Here is an 18,952-nt window from a genome sequence, read left to right as displayed (position 1 = left end):
CTGAAAACTACAAGTCACTCTTAAGAGAAATTAAAGGGGACACTAATAAATGGAAACTCATCCCATGCTCATGGCTAGGAAGAATTAATATCATCAAAATGGCCATCCTGCCCAAAGCAATATACAGATTTGATGCAATCCCTCTCAAATTACCAGCAACATTCTTCAATGAATTGGAACAAATAATTCAAAAATTCATATGGAAACACCAAAGACCCCGAATAGCCAAAGCAATCCTGAAAAAGAATAAAGTAGGGGGGATCTCACTCCCCAACTTCAAGCTCTACTACAAAGCCATAGTAATCAAGACAATTTGGTACTGGCACAAGAACAGAGCCACAGAACAGTGGAACAGATTAGAGACTCCAGATTAACCCAAACAAATATGGTCAATTAATATTTGATAAAGGAGCCATGGACATACAATGGCAAAATGACAGTCTCTTCAACAGATGATGCTGGCAAAACTGGACAGCTACATGTAGGAGAATGAAACTGGACCATTGCCTAACCCCATATACAAAGGTAAACTCAAAATGGATCAAAGACCTGAATGTAAGTCATGAAACCATTAAACTCTTGGAAAGAAACATAGGCAAAAACCTCTGAGACATAAACATGAGTGATCTCTTCTTGAACATATCTCCCCAGGCAAGGAAAACAACAGCAAAAATGAACAAGTGGGACTACATTAAGCTGAAAAGCTTCTGTACAGCGAAAGACACCATCAATAGAACAAAAAGAAACCCTACAGTATGGGAGAATATATTTGAAAATGACAGATCCGATAAAGGCTTGACGTCCAGAATATATAAAGAGCTCACACGCCTCAACAAACAAAAAACAAATAACCCAATTAAAAAATGGGCAGAGGAACTGAACAGACAGTTCTCTAAAAAAGAAATACAGATGGCCAACAGACACATGAAAAGATGCTCCACATCGCTAATTATCAGAGAAATGCAAATTAAAACTACAATGAGGTATCACCTCACACCAGAAAGGATAGCTGCCATCCAAAAGACAAACAACAACAAATGTTGGCGAGGCTGTGGACAAAGGGGAACCCTCCTACACTGCTGGTGGGAATGTAAATTAGTTCAACCATTACGGAAAGCAGTATGGAGGTTCATCAAAATGCTCAAAACAGACCTACCATTTGACCCAGGAATTCCGCTCCTAGGAATTTACCCTAAGAACGCAGCAATCAAGTTTGAGAAAGACAGATGCACCCCTATGTTTATCGCAGCACTATTTACAATAGCCAAGAATTGGAAGCAACCTAAATGTCCATTGGTAGATGAATGGATAAAGAAGATGTGGTACATATACACAATGGAATACTACTCAGCCATAAGAAGTGGAAAAATCCAACCATTTGCAGCAACATGGATGGAGCTGGAGAGTATTATGCTCAGTGAAATAAGCCAAGCGGAGAAAGAGAAATACCAAATGATTTCACTCATCTGAGGAGTATAAGAACAAAGGAAAAACTGAAGGAACAAAACAGCAGCGGAATTACAGAACCCAAAAATGGACTAACAGGTACCAAAGGGAAAGGAACTGGGGAGGATGGGTGGGCAGGGAGGGATAAGGTGGGGGGAAGAAGACGGGGGGTATTAAGATTAGCATGCATGCATGGGGGGGAGGGAGAAAGGGGAGGGTGGGCTGCACAACACAGAGAGGACAAGTAGTGACTCTACAACATTTTGCTAAGCTGATGGACGGTAACCGTAATGTGGTTGTTATGGGGGACCTGATATAGGGGAGAGCATAGTAAACATAGTACTCTTCATGTAAGTGTAGATTAAAGACTAAAGAAAAAAAAAGGGAAGAAAGAAAGAAAAGGGGGATTACTCCTTGATAGGATAAAACTATTGGTAAATCAAAGATCAAGGCATGCTTTAAATATCCTTAATGTTGATCACTTAAAGGGTGTCAGATGATCAGCTATGGAGGTACTCTTTTCTGATAATATTCCTTTCTCTTAATAAAAAGAAAAAAAAAAGGCAGTCCCTGTGTGCTGACCTCCAATGAGTTCTGCACAGTGGTATAGAGGGCATGTCAAAGTGTGGGCAAGGGTCTGTTTGTTTCTATGCAGAAGATCAAGGCCTAGCTTGGATACCCAGAAAATGAACTAAGGTATGATATGAGGAGGGGCTTCCGGCATCAGCACTCTCTGGAGGACTCATGCCAGGGGATGATCATCAAAAAGCCTCCACAGGGATCCGGGCGATGCTGCGGTGGTGGCTGCGTCCACCCCACCATTTCCTGGACTTGTCATTGGAATGAGGAGGGAGATGTCTAGGCTGGCATGTGCATACAGTGAGACAACGAGTTTGACCGGATCTGTACTGTTGGAACTCAACCAGGAGTTGGGAGGGGTGCAAGTTGTAGCACTCCAAAATCTCATGACTATAGACTATCTACGGTTAAAAGAACATATGGGATGTGAACAGATCCCAGAAATGGGCTGCTTTAATTTGTCTGATTGTTCAAGTACAGTTGGACAATATCCATCATATCATAGATAAATTTTCACAAATGCCTAGGGTGCCTAAATGGTTTTCTTGGCTTCACTGGAGATGGATGGTAATTATAGATTTGCTTTGTTTATGTCACCGTATTCCTATTATGTTAATATGTGTGTGCAAATTAGTTAGGAGTTTAAAACCTATACATACTTAAGGTACTCTACAAGAATATATGTCAAAGAAATAATCAATCCTCCCATGTTTCCTTCCATATGCTACATCTATAGCTTTTCTTCTTCCTTCCTAATTACAACCCTTAAATAGAATTCATGCCTCATATCGAATTTACCGAGTATCATAATTCCTCCAGGTGGTAAAGATACCTCGAGACAAGTGCTGGGCATAGAAGCCACAGGGCATAAATCTGCAAAGAAGTAAAAAGCTAACCTTTTCAAATAATATGGCTTCTCTCTCACTTACCAACTTTACATTTCCCTGTATGGCCCCAGAAGATGACTGGTTAGCCAGAGACGGGTAAGATTCCTCAAGGGAGGAACAACCTAAGACAGGCACAGTCGCAGGGGGGCCATCAGGTGAGAATTTGGGGATCAACAGGTGAGGCTCAGAACCTCATTCCCCCTGCTTTGAGAGAAATCTTCTGCATCCGTGGATGTCTTGCTGCCCTTGTCTAGCCTGGATTAATACTTAGTCCATAGGCACACACCTGATCATCTGATTATCTACATTTGCCCTCTTACAGCACTAAACTATGTTTTCTACCTTTATCTTGCATCTACCTACCACTTCAGCATTTTATTAAAAATAAAAATAATAATAATAACCCTCTCAAAAAAAAAAAAAAATAAAAATAAAAAAATAAAAATAATAATAATAATAGAGGGAGAAATGTGGGATCAACATATAAATCAAGTACAAAAATCAAACAAATATTCATATTTGACCTGATAGTTTATAGGTCATAATGTGTGATCAAAACCAAAAGTTTCTGTGATGAATGCCCTTGTACTGTTCACCATGTAAGAATTTATTCACTATGTAAGAATTCGTTCACCATGTAAGAACTTGTTCGTTATGCTTCAGAAGATTGGAGACTGACGAGAATTAGGCTTGGGATGGATTAATGATTGTACATTGAGCATTGACCCCCCTATACTGAATTTTATTGTTGTTAACAACCATTTGATCAATAAATATGAGAGATGCCCTCTCAAAAAAAAAAAAAATAGTAACATCCAAAAAAAAAAAAGAATACAGCACCCAAATCATCCTGCTGTGCTGTATGATGCTGAAGAAAATAAAGTTTACAGTACACAGGTCACAGTGTCAAGTATGCAGTGTACATCATTTATCTAATATTTTAAGGATTAGTATTATGCTAATACAGTTTTATCTATAAGACACTTTCATTGCTAAGTAAAAGAGAGTAAACAGAGCCACCAAGTACATTTCTGAAGGAACTTCTGTTTTTTCTTGAGAACCAATGTGAGATTTAGAACTGGAAGAGAATTTAGAGTCTATGAAGTCCAATTCCCTCCCTTCTTTTATGGGTAAAAAAATGGATGTTCAAAAAGGTGCAGTGAAGGAAAAAATGGCAGAAACAGGATTAGAAATCAGCTCTTCTGACCCCATGCCACTCATTTTCCAACCGTCCTGCAGTTCTGAGGAAGTACCGTTCACAGCTCTGTGGGAGCAGAATAGATTGTCCCACTACAAGGCTGGATTTACCAATATCAAGGCCTGAAAGTCATGAGTTTACAAAACTGGTGAAGAAAATAAACATGATGGTGCTAGATATAACAAAAACAGATGTACAATTAATTTGAAAACATGGCATTTATCAAATCAAACAATTATTCTCATGAAGGCTGGAACACATTTATACATTGAAAAAACCAAACATTGGAAAAGACATTTGAAACTTTTGACATTTAAAAAGAAGTTTTCATAAATAGCTCATTCTACTTTTAATTACTACGTAATTATTTGAACCAAGACATTATTAGTTAACAGACTGCCAAGAATTAATAGGACTATAATATATAAATATGTATACAATACACATAATATAGATATGTAATACATATATATAATAGTCCTATTAATTCTCAGGTTACATACACACATATAAAATAACAAATGGACAATACTACCATAATATGCAATAATAGCTGACTTCTCTTAATACTATGAGACAGGCTTTAATGGCCTATAGTCTATTAAACTATAGGACTCTGATGGTTTCCACCACTGCCAATTCACTGATCAGTATACCCTACTATTTAAAAGACAACTCCATGTGAATCTTCTGTGAACACCTCAAACACATCTTTCCTTCACAACTTCCCTTTGGTTGTCCCTACTCCAGGTTACAGCATCAGCACAGAACCAGTCTTAGTTAGAAAATGCTCTCTGCCTATGTCCACTCACAGACTCAGTCACTCAGCCTTTTACAAACCCCTACACCTTCCCAGTCTGTGGAGGGCTGGAAGTGAGATCACTTCTGGAAATGAGATCACTGGAAGTGAGAACACCAGATCCAGAAGTGAGATCACCAAATTCAGAAATGAGAACAGCAGATGTGAGATCAGCCCAGAAGTGATATCACTGTGGGCAGCTCATGGATGTGAGCCTGTGTATATAAGCTGTGCCATGAAATAAAATGGCATCACTTGCCTGCCACCAGTGGACTTCCTGACCCCAACTTTGATCTGTGTCTTTCTTGCTGTCCCTGTTTTTTTAAGGCATCATTCATATACACTCTTATGAAGGTTTCACAAGAAAAACAATGTGTTACTACATTTACCCTTATTATTGAGTCCCCCCCAATACCCCATTGCAGTCACTGCCCATCAGTGTAGTTAGAAGCCAGAGTCCCTACTTGTCTTCTCTGTGCTACACTGTCTTCCCTGTGACCCACATACACACCATGTGAACTAATCAAAATACCCATCAATCCCCTTCTCCCTCCCTCCCCACCCGCCCTCCTTCACCCCTCCCCTTTTGTTGTCCCTGTGTTTTTCTTGCATCTCCTCTCAGGTTCAGCTGGTTTGCAGAGCTGGTCTCAGCACCAGTCCACCCAGTGTAATGCCTGACTCAAACACCTTGTGGTTTACACAAACCTCGTAAACATCCACCCTGCACCTGGATTCTTCTCACTTCATTGACCAAGATAACGACTGACCACATTACTGCCCTGGTTCAAGAATCAGAAAGCCCCTGGGAGTCTGCAGGATGAGGTCTGAACTCCTGAGCACTCTCTCCTGACAGGGATACCTTCCGCAGCCTTGTCACTTTCCCCTGCTGGCCCCACACTTGCACACTAAGATCCAGACACAACACTTTTACTTCCCAAGCACACAGACTTCCATGGCCCTGCAGAAGCTACCTGGAACAAGTCGTTTTACACTCTATGCTGCAGGATCTGCCCCTCTATAAAATGGGAATAAGACTACTTACCTGAGGTTAGCAGAATTAAATGAGCTTTTTCAGATATGCCTGGCATGTTCAGATATGCTCTGGTATGCTTCTCTCTGATCTCCTCCCTGTGGAACCTTCTACAATCTCCCCAGGCAGAGCTTGCTGTCCCCCATCTGTACTTGCTGCACTATAGCAATGGGCTGGGATGTCTAATTTACTTGGCCATCTGCTCCACTAGCCTGCAAGATTCCAGAGGGTGGCCATCAAGGCACACTTAAGAAAGTAAGGCTCTGAAGTCTGATTCTCTCTCTTTCTTTAGCCTCAGAGGCTGAAAAGGTTACATAGGATAATAAATGTAAAAGGCTTAATGCTATGTGCCCAGCATGTAGTAAATCCTCAATAAAAGCTAACTATGACAAGGAAGTAGGAGGCACACAGTAAATACTTGCTAGTTTTGCCAGTTGCATCACACGGATTGTATCCTAACTGCCATCCATGTTCACTTCATAAACAATTTATGGTGGAAGAAATGTTTATGTTTCAGCAAACCCAAAGATGTTTCATTATCCACTAGGGAAAACCATCCCCACTTCCAGAAAGGTATTCTCTTTTGCTTTTAGTCATCCAGTAGAGGTTGTAGAATTTTTTTTTTTTTTTTTTTTTTTTACAGAAAGAACATTATGTTTACTAGGTTCCCCCCTTCACCAAGTCCCCCCCACATACCCCTTCACAGTCACTGTCCATCTGTGTAGTAAGATGCTGTAAAATCACTAATTGTCTTCTCTGTGTTGCACAGCCCTCCCCGTGCCCCCCACACTATACATGCTAATCGTAATGCCCCCTTTCTTTTTCCCTGCCCTTATCCCTCCCACTTTCCCACCCATCGTCCCCAGTCCCTTTCCCTTTGGTACCTGTTAGTCCATTCTTGGGTTCTGTGATTCTGTTGCTGTTTTGTTCCTTCAGTTTTCCTTTGTTCTTATACTCCACATATGAGTGAAATCATTTGGTACTTGTCTTTCTCTGCCTGGCTTATTTCACTGAGCATAATACCCTCTAGCTCCATCCATGTTGTTGCGAATGGTAGGATCTGTTTTTTTCTTATGGCTGAGTAATATTCCATTATGTATATGTACCACATCTTCTTTATCCATTCATCTACTGATGAACATTTAGGTGGCTTCTGAGAGGATGTAGAATTTTTAACTGCACAGATTTTTCTAATTTAAACTACAAATTTAGCATTCTACTTGTATTCTACTGGGACAAATGCTTTTTTAAAGAAAAAACCTGATGTAGATTCCTATACAGACCTCTCCAAAGTACTGAAAGCACCTTCTAGTAGAGACAAAATTAATCCTCACATGCTGCTGGTGTCAAGTGATGAGACAATTTAGAAAAAAGTGAAATTAAACAAAAAATAACAACAAAATAACCAAATAGGTACCATCTATTGAGTGTCTGTTATACATCAGGCACATACGAAAAATCTCACTTAATCCTGATAACAAAACTCTTAGGTAATTTATTTCCATTCTACAGAGGGACAAATATTGCAGCTTAGAGGATTAAATTACTTGTTCCAGATAGTGAGGGAAGGTACTAGGACAGACTCAAAGTCTCTCAGACTCCTGGGGGCTGTACACGACTGCCTACCCCAAATCCACAAATACAAGTTTGTAGCTATGGAATATCCTCAAAATTTAAGGGATTCAGATGTGAAACTAATGAAATGTATGTTCCAGGAATGAAAATACATCCTTACATAGAAACGCGACACAGTTTTTCCTCCTACGGTCAGAGCTGCCACTTTTCCATTGTAGTTTTCCTTCGGAGTGTATTTTAGGACATGACAATCTTGTACCTTGAAAACAAACAAACATAAAAATACTAAGAATGTGCCAACATACATTTTACCATTACATACTAGCCACACAGAGGCCAGAGGACAGGGAGGAATTCCCTGAAGTCACTTATCTCATCATCACTTAAACACCAATCACAATTCTAAAGTACATAAATAACTTTTACAAAATGTCAAACACAGACAGAGCATGCAGACAACACATACAGAAAAGTGCACAGAACATACACAACAAAATGAGCATTTATGAAGAAAATAATGACTACAAGTATCCCCTGCCCATGTCAAGAAGTAGAATCCTCAAAACCTCTGTTGTTTCCCAGTAACCCCACCTTGGGGTACCTGGAGCAGTGGTTCTCAAACAGTGGTCCCCTCACCAGCATCACCTGGGAACCTGGTGAAAATGTAGGTTCTTAGGCCACAGCTGCACCCCAGTGAATCAGAATCTCCTTCATTCATAAGCCCTGAGTGATTTTGCATCTCACTCAAGTTTGAGAAGCACAGCCTTAGAAATAACTACTCCTGACATGTATAATAATTATTTGCTTACTTTTCCTTATATTACCAGCTTTGAAACTACTGCTTAACAACGTAGTTTAGTGTTTTCTGCTTTAAACTATATAGCAGTCCCTCCCGTTATCCATAGGGATATGTCCCAGGACCCTGAGGGGACCCTAAAATCATAGTACCGAACCCTACAAGTACTATGTTTTTTCCAATACATGCCCTGATAAAATTTAATTTATAAATTAGGCACAGCAAAAGATTAACAGTAACTAGTAATAAAACACAGCTATTATAACAATATACTGCAATGAAAGTTATGCGAATGTAGTCTTTTTCTCTCTCAAAGTATCTACTACACTGCCCTCACCCTTCTTCTTGTGATGACGTGAGGTGATAAAATGCCTACGTGATGAGATGAAGTGAGGTACATGACACAGGCACTGTGATGTAGTCTTAGGCTGTTAATGACCTTCTGATGATACATCAGAAGGAGACTCTTATGTTTCCAGACTGGTTGACTGTGGGTAACTGAAACCATAGAAAGTGAACTGCGGTTAAGGGAGAACCACTGTAAATGGAACTGGATTGTATGTACTCTTCAATGTCTTATTTCTCTCGAGATTATATGTGTAAGCTTCATCCATATTGTTTTGTGTATAACTGTTCTATTCATTTCCGTTCTAACATCCCATTATGTGACTACACCATGATATATTTACTCATTCTGCCAGACAGACATTAGGGTTTTTTCCAGTTTGGAGTATGTATTAAGAGTAATACTGCTATGAACACCATTGTAAAGGCATCATGGTGCATACCTATTAAGTTTTCTAGAAATATTCAGAAATGAAAACTACTAGACTACAAGGTTCACCTATCCCAACTTCACCACATAATGCTAAACTGTACTCCAAAGTGGTTTTAACAGTTTATGATCCTACTAATTCCCAAAGTTCATTAGACTTCTAGGAACAATAATCCTTGATCATTCAAGTCATTAAAATTTACTAAGAGGCATTTGGACGATTCAAGATGGCAGTGTGAGAGGTGAGACAGAGAATTCCTCCCATCCTCCCAAAACCACAAATAGCTTGAAAATGTAGTTAAATGATACAACTAACCCTAAAACAGCAACAAGAAAGAAGGCTGAACAAGACTGCATACAGACCTCATGAACAGAGCAGACCTCACGAAACAGGGTATCGTATGAAAGCCTTAATCAGGCGGGACCCAAACCCTTCCCCCACCCCAGTTCACGTGCAGGAGGAAGAGAAACGGGGCAGGGGTAGGGGGTGGAAGCCTAGGACTGCTGCACCCAGCCTTGGAGGTCTGCTTTGGGAGCAGAAACCTACACTGTGTGGTGTTCTGGATGTTGGGAAGCTCAGACAGGTGGAGTGCTTGAGATACAGATTCCAGCCATTTGTGGAGGAGGGGATCCATACCCAGCCACCCTGGGACAAGGAAAGGCAGCCGGTCTGAGAGGCTTCCTAACAGTGAGAGGGCTGCTGTAGGAGTGGAGTTTGCATGGAGCTTGCTACGCAGGGGAGGGGAGAGCTGGACAAGGTTGTCTGGGCACACTCTGCCCAGCTGGTTTAAAACTTCAGGCACCCCATTCCCCTGGCTGCCTACAGGTCCAAGGCCCCCCCACTGTGACATGCAGCCTGCTGTGCCTTCCTCCTAGCCTGCCAAGACCGGTTCACAAACGGGCAGTTACTGCGTTGGCGTCAGGCCAGCCAGAGAGAGGCCCACCTACAACAGCTAGAGATGCCAAGCATATGTGTGCTTATACCTGTGTGCTTGGCCCACTGGCTCTGACACCAGAGATAGGCACCGCAGACAGGAATCAGGAAACAGATCTTTCCTCCCCACCAGGCACCAGCTCAGCTCCCCTACGACCTCCAACCTCATTCAAGGGGCTGAGCAGCTCCAGAGACTGGAGCTTCTGGGCACCACTGGCCACCACACAGAAATATGAAACGTCAAAAGAACATGGTTCAGATCAAAATCTCACAAACCCCAGAAAAGGGGTCAAATGAAACTGAACTCACCAATCTGCCTGAGAGTTCAAAATAAAAATCATAAGCATGCTTACAGAGGTGCAGAAAAATATTCCAGAACTCAGGAACAAATTTAAGTCGGAGATTCAATCATTAAGAAATTAAGAAATTCCATATCTGAAATGAAACATACAATGGAGAGATTTAAAAGCAGATTAGATGTAGTAGAAAACATGGTAAACGGAATAGAAGTTAGAGACGAAGAATACAAAGAAGCTGAGGCACAGACAGAAAAAAGGACCTCTAAGAATGAAAGAATATTGAGAGAACTGTGCGACCAATCCAAAAGGAACAATATTCGTATTACAGAGGTACTAGAAGAAGAATAGAGAGAAAAAGGGATAGAAAGTGTCTTTGCAGAGGTAATTGCTGAAAACTTCCCCAATCTGGTAAAGGAGATAGTATCTCAAGCCATGAAGATGCACAGATCTCCCAACACAAGGGACCCAAGGAAGACAACATCAAGACATATAATAATCAAAATGGCAAAGATCAAGGATAAAGACAGACTTTTAAGAGCAGCTAGAGAGAGAAAAAAGATCACATACAAAGGGAAATCTATCAGGCTATCAACAGACTTCTCAACAGAAACTTTACAGGCCAGAGGGGAGTGGCCTGATATATTTAATGCAATGAAGGGCCTTGAACCAAGAATACTATACCCAGGAAGGTTATCATTTAAATTTGAAGGAGGGATTAAGCAATTTTCAGATAAGAAAAGTTGAGAGAATTTAACACCCACAAACCACCAATACAGTGCATTTTGGAGGGACTAATATACATGGAAGTATTGCTAAGGCTAAATAGATGTCTATCCCAAGAGATAGACAAAGAGTACAGAATATGATTCATAACATATAAAGAATGGAGGAGGAAGAAAAATGAGAAAAAAAAAGAACCTTTAGGTTATATTTGTAATAGCACATGAAGGGAGTTAAATAAGACTGTTAGATGGTAAGGGAATTACCCTTGAACATTTGGTAATCATGAATCTAAAGACTGCAATGGCAATAACTACATACCTATCAATAATCACCTTAAATGTAAATGGTCTGAATGCACCAATTAAAAGACAAAGAGTCACTGAATGGATTAAAAAACAAGACCCTTCTATATGCTGCCTACAAGAGAATCACTTAAAACTCAAAGACATACACAGACTGAAAGTAAAGGGATGTAAAAAAGATATTTCATGCAACTAACAGGGAGAAAAAAGCAGGAGTTGCAGTACTTGTATCAGACAAAATAGACTTCAAAACAAAGAAAGTAACAAGAGACAAAGAAGGACATTACATAATGATCAAGGGGTCAGTCCAACAAGAGGATATAACTATTATAAATATCTATGCACCCAACACAGGAGCATCTACATATGTGAAACACATACTGACAGAATTAAAGGGAGAAACAGAATGCAATACATTCATTTTAGGAGACTTCAGCACAACACTCACTCCAAAGGACAGATCATCCAGACAGAAAATAAGTAAGGACAAAGAGGCACTGAACAACATATTAGAACATATGGACCTAATGGACATCTACAGAACACTGCATCCAAAAGCAGCAAGATACACATTCTTCTGAAGTGCACATGGAACATTTTCAAGAATAGATCATACACTAGGCTACAAAAAGAACCTCAGTAAATTCAAAAAGATTGAAATTGTACCAACCAGATCACAAAGGTATGAAACTAGAAATAAATTACAAAAAGAGAATGAAAAAGCCCACAAAAACATGGAGGCTTAATAACATGCTCCTAAATAATCAATGGATCAATGACCAAATAAAAACAGAGATCAAGTAATATATGGAGACAAATGACAATGATAATTAAACAACACAAAATCTGTGGGAGGCAGCAAAGGCCATTTTAAGAGGGAAATATATTGCAATACAGGCCTACCTCAGGAAAGAAGAACAATCCCAAATGAACAGCCTAAACTCACAATCAATGAAACTAGAAAAGGAAGAACAAATGAGGCCCAAAGTCAGTAGAAGGAGGGACATAATAAAGATAAAAGCAGAAATAAATAAAACTGAGAAGAATAAAACAATAGAAAGCATCAATGAAAGCAGGAGCTGGTTCTTCGAGAAAATAAAGAAAATAGACAAACTCCTAGTCACACTTATCAAGAAAAAAAGAGAGTCTACACACATAAACAGAATCAGAAATGAGAAAGGAAAAATCACTACGAACAACACAGAAATACAAAGAATTATGAGAGAATACTATGAAAAATTATATGGTAACAAACTGGGTAACCTAGAAGAAATGGACAACTTTTTAGAAAAATACAACCTTTCAAGGCTGACTCAGGAAGAAACAGAAAATCTGAATAGACCACTCACCAGCAAAGAAATTGAACTGGTAATCAAAAAACTACCTAAGAACAAAACTCTTGGACCAGATGGTTGCACTGCTGAATTTTATCAAACATTTAGTGAAGACCTAATACCCATCCTCCCTAAAGTTTTCCAAAAAATAGAAGAGGAGGGAATACTCCCAAACTCATTCTATGAGGCCAACATCACTCTAATACCAAAACCAGGCAAAGACATCACAAAAAAAGAAAATTACAGACCAATATCCCTGATGAACATACATGCAAAAATACTCAACAAAATATTAGCAAACTGAATTCAAAAATACATCAAAAAGATCTTCTATCATGATGAAGTGGGATTCATCCTAGGGATGCAAGTATTGTACAACATTCGAAAATCCATCAACATCATCCACTACATCAACAAAAAGAAGGACAAAAACCACATGATCATCTCCATAGATGCTGAAAAAGCATTTGACAAAATTCAACATCCATTCATGATAAAAACTCTCAACAAAATGGGTATAGAGGGCAAGTACCTCAACATAATAAAGGCCATATATGACAAACCCACAGCCAACATTATACTTAACAGAGAGAAGTTGAAAGCTTTTTCTTTAATATCGGGAACAAGACAAGGATGCCTACTCTACCCACTTTTATTCAACATAGTTCTGGAGGTCCAAGCCATGGCAATCAGACAAAACAAAGAAATAAAAGGCATCAAGATTGGCAAGGAGAAAGTCAAACTGTCCCTGTTTGCAGATGACATGATATTGTACAAAAAGAACCCTAAAGAATCCACTCCAAAATTACCAGATCTAACATCTGAATTCAGCAAAGTTGTGGGATACAAAATTAGTAAACAGAAATCTGTTGCATTCCTATACACTAACAATGAACTAGCAGAAAGAGAAATCAGGAAACAATTCCATTCATAATTGCATCAAAAAGAATAATACCTAGGAATAAACCTAACCAAGGAAGTGAAAGACCTATACCCTGAAAAATACAGGGCACTCTTAAGAGAAATTAAAGAGGACACTAATAAATGGAAATTCATCCCATGCTCCAGGCTAGGAAGAATTAATATTGTCAAAATGGCCATCCTGTCTAAGTAATCTACAGATTCAATGCAATCCCTATGAAAATACCTACAGCATTCTTCAATGAACTAGAGCAAATAGTTTTAAAATTCATATGGAACCACAAAAGATAGCCAAAGCAATCCTGAGAAGGAAGAATAAAGCAGGGGGAATTGTGCTCCCTGACTTCAAACTCTACTACAAAGCCACAGTAATCAAGACAATTTGGTACTGGCACAAGAACAGACCCATAGACCAGTGGAACAGAATATAGAGTCTAGATATAAACCCAAGCATATATGGTCAATTAATATAAAATAAAGGAGCTATGGATATACAATGGGGAAATGACAGCCTCTTCAACAGCTGGTGTTGGCAAAACTGGACAGCTACATGTAAGAGAATGAAACTGGATTATTGTCTAACCCCGTACATAAAAGTAAACTCAAAATGGATCAAAGACCTGAATATAAGTCATGAAACCATAAAACTCTTAGAAAAAAACATAGGCAAAAATCTCTTGGACATAAACATGAGCAATTTCTTCATAAACATATCTCCCCGGGCAAGGGAAACAAAAGCAAAAATGAACAATTGGGACTATATCAAACTAAAAAGCAAAGGATACCATCAGTAGAATAAAAAGACATCCTAAAGGATGAGAGAATATATTCATAAATGACATATCTGATAAGGGGTTAACATCCAAATTATATAAAGAGCTCACGCATCTCAACAAACAAAAAGCAAAGAAGCTAATTTAAAAATGGGCAGAGGAGCTGAACAGACACTTCTCCAAAGAAATTCAGATGGCCAACAGGCACATGAAAAGACACTCCATGTCGCTAATCATCAGAGAAATGCAAATTAAAACCACAGTGAGATATCACTGCACACCAGTTAGGATGGCAAACATCCAAAAGACAAACAACAACAAATGCTGGCGAGAATGTGGAGAAAGGGGATCCCTCCTACACTGCTGGTGGGAATGTAAACTAGTTCAAACATTGAGGAAAGCAGTATGGAGGTTCCTCAAAAAACCAAAAAGTAGAAATACCATTTGACCCAGGAGTTCCACGCCTATGAATTTACCCTAAGAATGCAGGAACCCAGTTTGAGAAAGACATATGCACCCCTTTGTTTATCTCAGCACTATTTACAATAGCCAAGAAATGGAAGCAACCTAAGTGTCCATCAGTAGATGAATGGATAAAGAAGAGGTGGTACATATACACAATGGAATATTATTCAGCCATAAGAAGAAAACAAATCCTACCATTTGCAATAACATGGATGGAGCTAGAGGGTATTATGCTCACTGAAATAAGCCAAGTGGAAAAAGACAGGTATCAAATGATTTCACTCATCTGTGGAGTATAAGAACAAAGAAAAAAACTGAAGGAACAAAACAGCAGCAGACTCACAGAACCCGAGAATGGACTAACAGTTACCAAAGGGAAAGGGACTGGGGAGGATGGGTGGGAAGTAAGGGATTAGGGGAAAATGGGGCATTATGATTAGCACACATAATGTAGGAGGGTGGACACGGGAAAAGCAGTATATACAGAGAAGGTAAGTAATGATTCTATAGCATCTTACTATGCTGATGGACAGTAACTATAATGGGGTATGTGGGGGGTACTTGATAATGGGGGGAGTCTAGTAACCATAATGTTGTTGAAGTAATTGTACATTAATGATATCAAAATAAATGTACTAAGAGCTATAGGCCCTGTGCCTATTAATGCCACTTATGTGCATGAGCCCTCATTCTAATCACCATCACGAGTCATCCAAAGTGATTTGGAGATGATGGTTTCCAACTCTATCATTTCTTTCTGTATCATAATTAACATAAAGACAATAAGTAGCTGTTGAACATATATTGGAAATTTAACATTATTTTAAGAGCTTGATGTTTAATATTTTGTGCAATCATCAAAAGAACGTTTTGAGGTAGGTAATAATTATTTCCCTTACAGAATAAAATCATACCTTTTACAGACAAGGCACAGTACTCCAAGGAACACAGGTAGGAAGTGGTAAAACCAAGATGTGAAGTCAGGTATTCTGGGCCCAGGGCCCACATTCTTAACCATTAGTTTACCTTATCTCAGAACAAAGTGCTGCTTCTCTAGATAAGAAAGTCACATTCTGAGTTAGCAAATAATCAAAATTATAATTTGGAGTTGAAAAACTCCATAAATGAAAACAAGATGGGGTGAGATTTTTTTTTATTATAAATTACACTCATATCTGTGAGAAGCTAGTTACAATTTTTTGTTCACTGAGCCAATATCAGTGCCCAAGCAAGAGTGAGAACATTCACTGAACCTGTAAGAAGAGAGCTTGTCAGTGTTCATGCCTAACATCACACTATTCTTCACCACAGTTATGTTTCAGGATAGAAAGCCTGCCTGTATAGGTTTGCACCCATCCAGATCCACTACATGTTGTTTCCTTCTTACCTGAAGTAATGTGACCACATGCTTTTGACCGTCTTTGGTCCATAAAGGCATCATGCCCAGCTTCAGTGCAATAAGGCCTACTCTGGAGGAACCTTGCAATTAAAAACAAATCAGTGTTACTACAAGCTTTCTCAACATTTGCCAACATGATACAAGAGTATTTCCTAAGCTGTTGCTTTGCTATAAGGAGTAGGCAGATAAGAGACATGCTAATATATTTATAGAGTAAAAGACAACTACTTCTTACAGATCTAAATGCCTTCAATGCCTAGCACAATATATTGGTGCTCACTGTCTCTGCAAAAAAAATATAAGAACTGTACAAAATAAACAAAATAGGTAAACTAATATATTCTAGTTTTAAAATAACAGTATTAATAAAAAGCATGATAAATCCATCATTATGCTTTGCTTTCCTATTATCACTCATATCCAACCTCATTAACTAGAAACATCTACCATTCAACTCTAAGAAGTCACCGAGAGTTATAAAGATGACACAAGTGGTCATGCTGGCAAAATACATCAGCCTCCACCATGACACTTAGATTTGCTGCATAAATTGGTAAAGCTGCTCCACTAATAACTTTTGACCATTACACAATTCAACTCTAGTAATAAACCGCAACCAGAGACCACATTTTCAACAGGAAAGGCATTATTCTTCTTGGTCTGGCTGTACGTGGATTCATCACTCTGATTCTGGGGTTCTGCTTGGCAAACCTAGAGTCCTACAACATCCGACTGAAAACATCTGGGTGAGATGTTTCTAGTTAATGACGTTGGATATGAGATACATTACAGTTTAGCTCATAGTCTTCCAGCTTTTCTTCCCTGATTTATTTTATATCCCTTTTTATCTGAAGGAAAAGAAAATACAATGCAAAATGATTTTCCTTTCACCTACAAAACAGTTCCTTGAGGAAGTCTTGGCTATCATCAGACATTCACTAACAGTAGGCTGGGATGCTAGTAATAAACTTACAAACCAAACCACAATGAAACAGACACAAGACAGGGAAAATAAAGTCAAGAGGTGATCAATTTATGAAGTAGTTACTATGAGTTTGAATGTGCTAGCCACACAGTAATTAGGCATGAGAACTATCAAATACAAAATAACCACCTGGTTCCCAAGGACGCACAGGCCACGGCTCATCTTTCAGAGGACACAGTTTGCTTGCTAACTGGGCTTTATTTTCATCAGAGACCAACTGCTTAACAAGCGGAACATTTTCTTCAGAAAGATGCTCATCCCACCAAGTACTGCTCTTGCAATGGAGACTTCTAATCAAAAGCCAGATGTCTGTTCTGTAAAAATAAAAATTAGAAAATAAGCAATTTAAAAGCTTCCCCTATTACTGTAGGGAAGAGGGATGACATGAGAGGGAAGTGTAGTCAGGGCCTTAGGAAAGGGTTTGGATTGTGCAAGTTTTTTTTTCCCCTGCCATTCCTTATAATAATAATGGGGCCCACATTCTAATTGTTAATGAAACATTCTCCATTTTCTCCTCTGGGATAAACAGATTTGTAATAAAAATAAAGATTTCTGCCTAGACACAGGAGAAACACTGACCCATCTGAATGTGTGCCTTGATTGTATGCAGTAGAAGTGACACAATGTAGGATGTGAATCTTTCTCTAAGATCATCTCTTCCCTGTAATGACATGGCCTAGGCTTCACGTTAGGCCTAGGTGAAGAAAATGGGGTTGCACATTTTAAATTCCACAGAAGACATGACCTTTAATCAGCTGAACGCAGAAAGAAATACCTTAAGGGTTGGAGGTCGAGCCGAGGCGTGTAATTCCCGCACGGAGGGTCAGAAAACAAGTAAAGCCTTATCCCCTCCTTGCAGTCAGGCACATCAAGGTCAGAGTTCCGATCCTGCACTTACTAACTGAATGACCTTGGGAAAATTACTTCTCCAAGCCTCCATTTACTCTGCAAGACTGTAAAATGGAAGACCTCTGCCGCGAATTTCCACGAGCTAAGGCGCCTAGTAACCCAGCAGAGCCTCTAGCACAGACGACGCTCAGACACCGGCCGACACTACTCCGGCCCATTGTCTGTCTGGTAGTGCCCTGCCAGTCACCGGCTCAAAACCACTGAAAACCAAACTCGCCCCTTCGGTCTCTCACAGCGCACGTCTCCGCGGCAGGACCCTCCGCCCTCCGCACCCCGGGTGTGGGGAGCCCCGTCCCCCGCGCAGGGAGGGCCACGCCGCCGCGACGAGCACGCGTCCTGCGGGAGCCCACCTGCTCCTCGAGCCCAGGGCGGCGCCCAGGCCGCTCGCGCTGCGGCCCAGCACCGGGGCGCCGGCCGCAGCCAGCAGCCTCCAGGCCGGCATGGAGGGGCCAGGAGGACTCGCCGGCTCTGCTTCTGGGTGCCGCACCGCACCTCCTGCGGGACTCCGCGGCCGCACGCCTCCGCCGCGCCGCCTCCAGGGACACGGCGTTCCGCGACGGAAGGAGAGCCGTCGCGGGCACTTCCGGTCCGTTCTCCGCGGGCTCCGGGCACCGCGGTCGGCCCCCGAGCTAGAGTTCCAGCTTCGGAGGAGCTCCCCTGCGGACCCGGGGTTGGGCGGAGAGCGCAGGGCTGACTACGCTCTCCGGCGGCTGAGAAATAGGGATGTTTGGAGTTTAAACTTTAGAAGAACGAGGCGAACTAGGGACAGGCGTCCTAAGGAAGCGAAGTAATTTCTAAATAACGCCCGTTGTGACGTGGTCCA

At 40.4% G+C, this 18,952-nt stretch overlaps 1 protein-coding gene across 1 annotated transcript in view; it reads right to left on the bottom strand.

Annotated features, from left to right (window-relative positions):
- The window catches only part of MRPL3 (mitochondrial ribosomal protein L3), a 69,891-nt gene extending 51,183 nt beyond the window's left edge, over window positions 1-18,708 (bottom strand). The window contains exons 1-4 of the mRNA XM_036992138.2: window positions 18,480-18,708; window positions 17,350-17,534; window positions 16,224-16,315; window positions 7,675-7,773 (exon numbers count right to left, since the gene is read on the bottom strand). Coding sequence (XP_036848033.1) covers window positions 7,675-7,773; window positions 16,224-16,315; window positions 17,350-17,534; window positions 18,480-18,571 — 468 coding nt within the window. The 5' untranslated portion in view covers window positions 18,572-18,708. The remainder of the gene's footprint in view (window positions 1-7,674; window positions 7,774-16,223; window positions 16,316-17,349; window positions 17,535-18,479) is intronic.
- Window positions 18,709-18,952: the final 244 nt, after the last annotated feature.

Source organism: Manis javanica, chromosome 15, assembly GCF_040802235.1.
Source record: "Manis javanica isolate MJ-LG chromosome 15, MJ_LKY, whole genome shotgun sequence".
Classification (NCBI taxonomy): Eukaryota; Metazoa; Chordata; class Mammalia; order Pholidota; family Manidae; genus Manis; species Manis javanica.
Note: the sequence above shows the minus strand (reverse complement) of the source record. Positions and strands in the feature narration are given on the sequence as shown.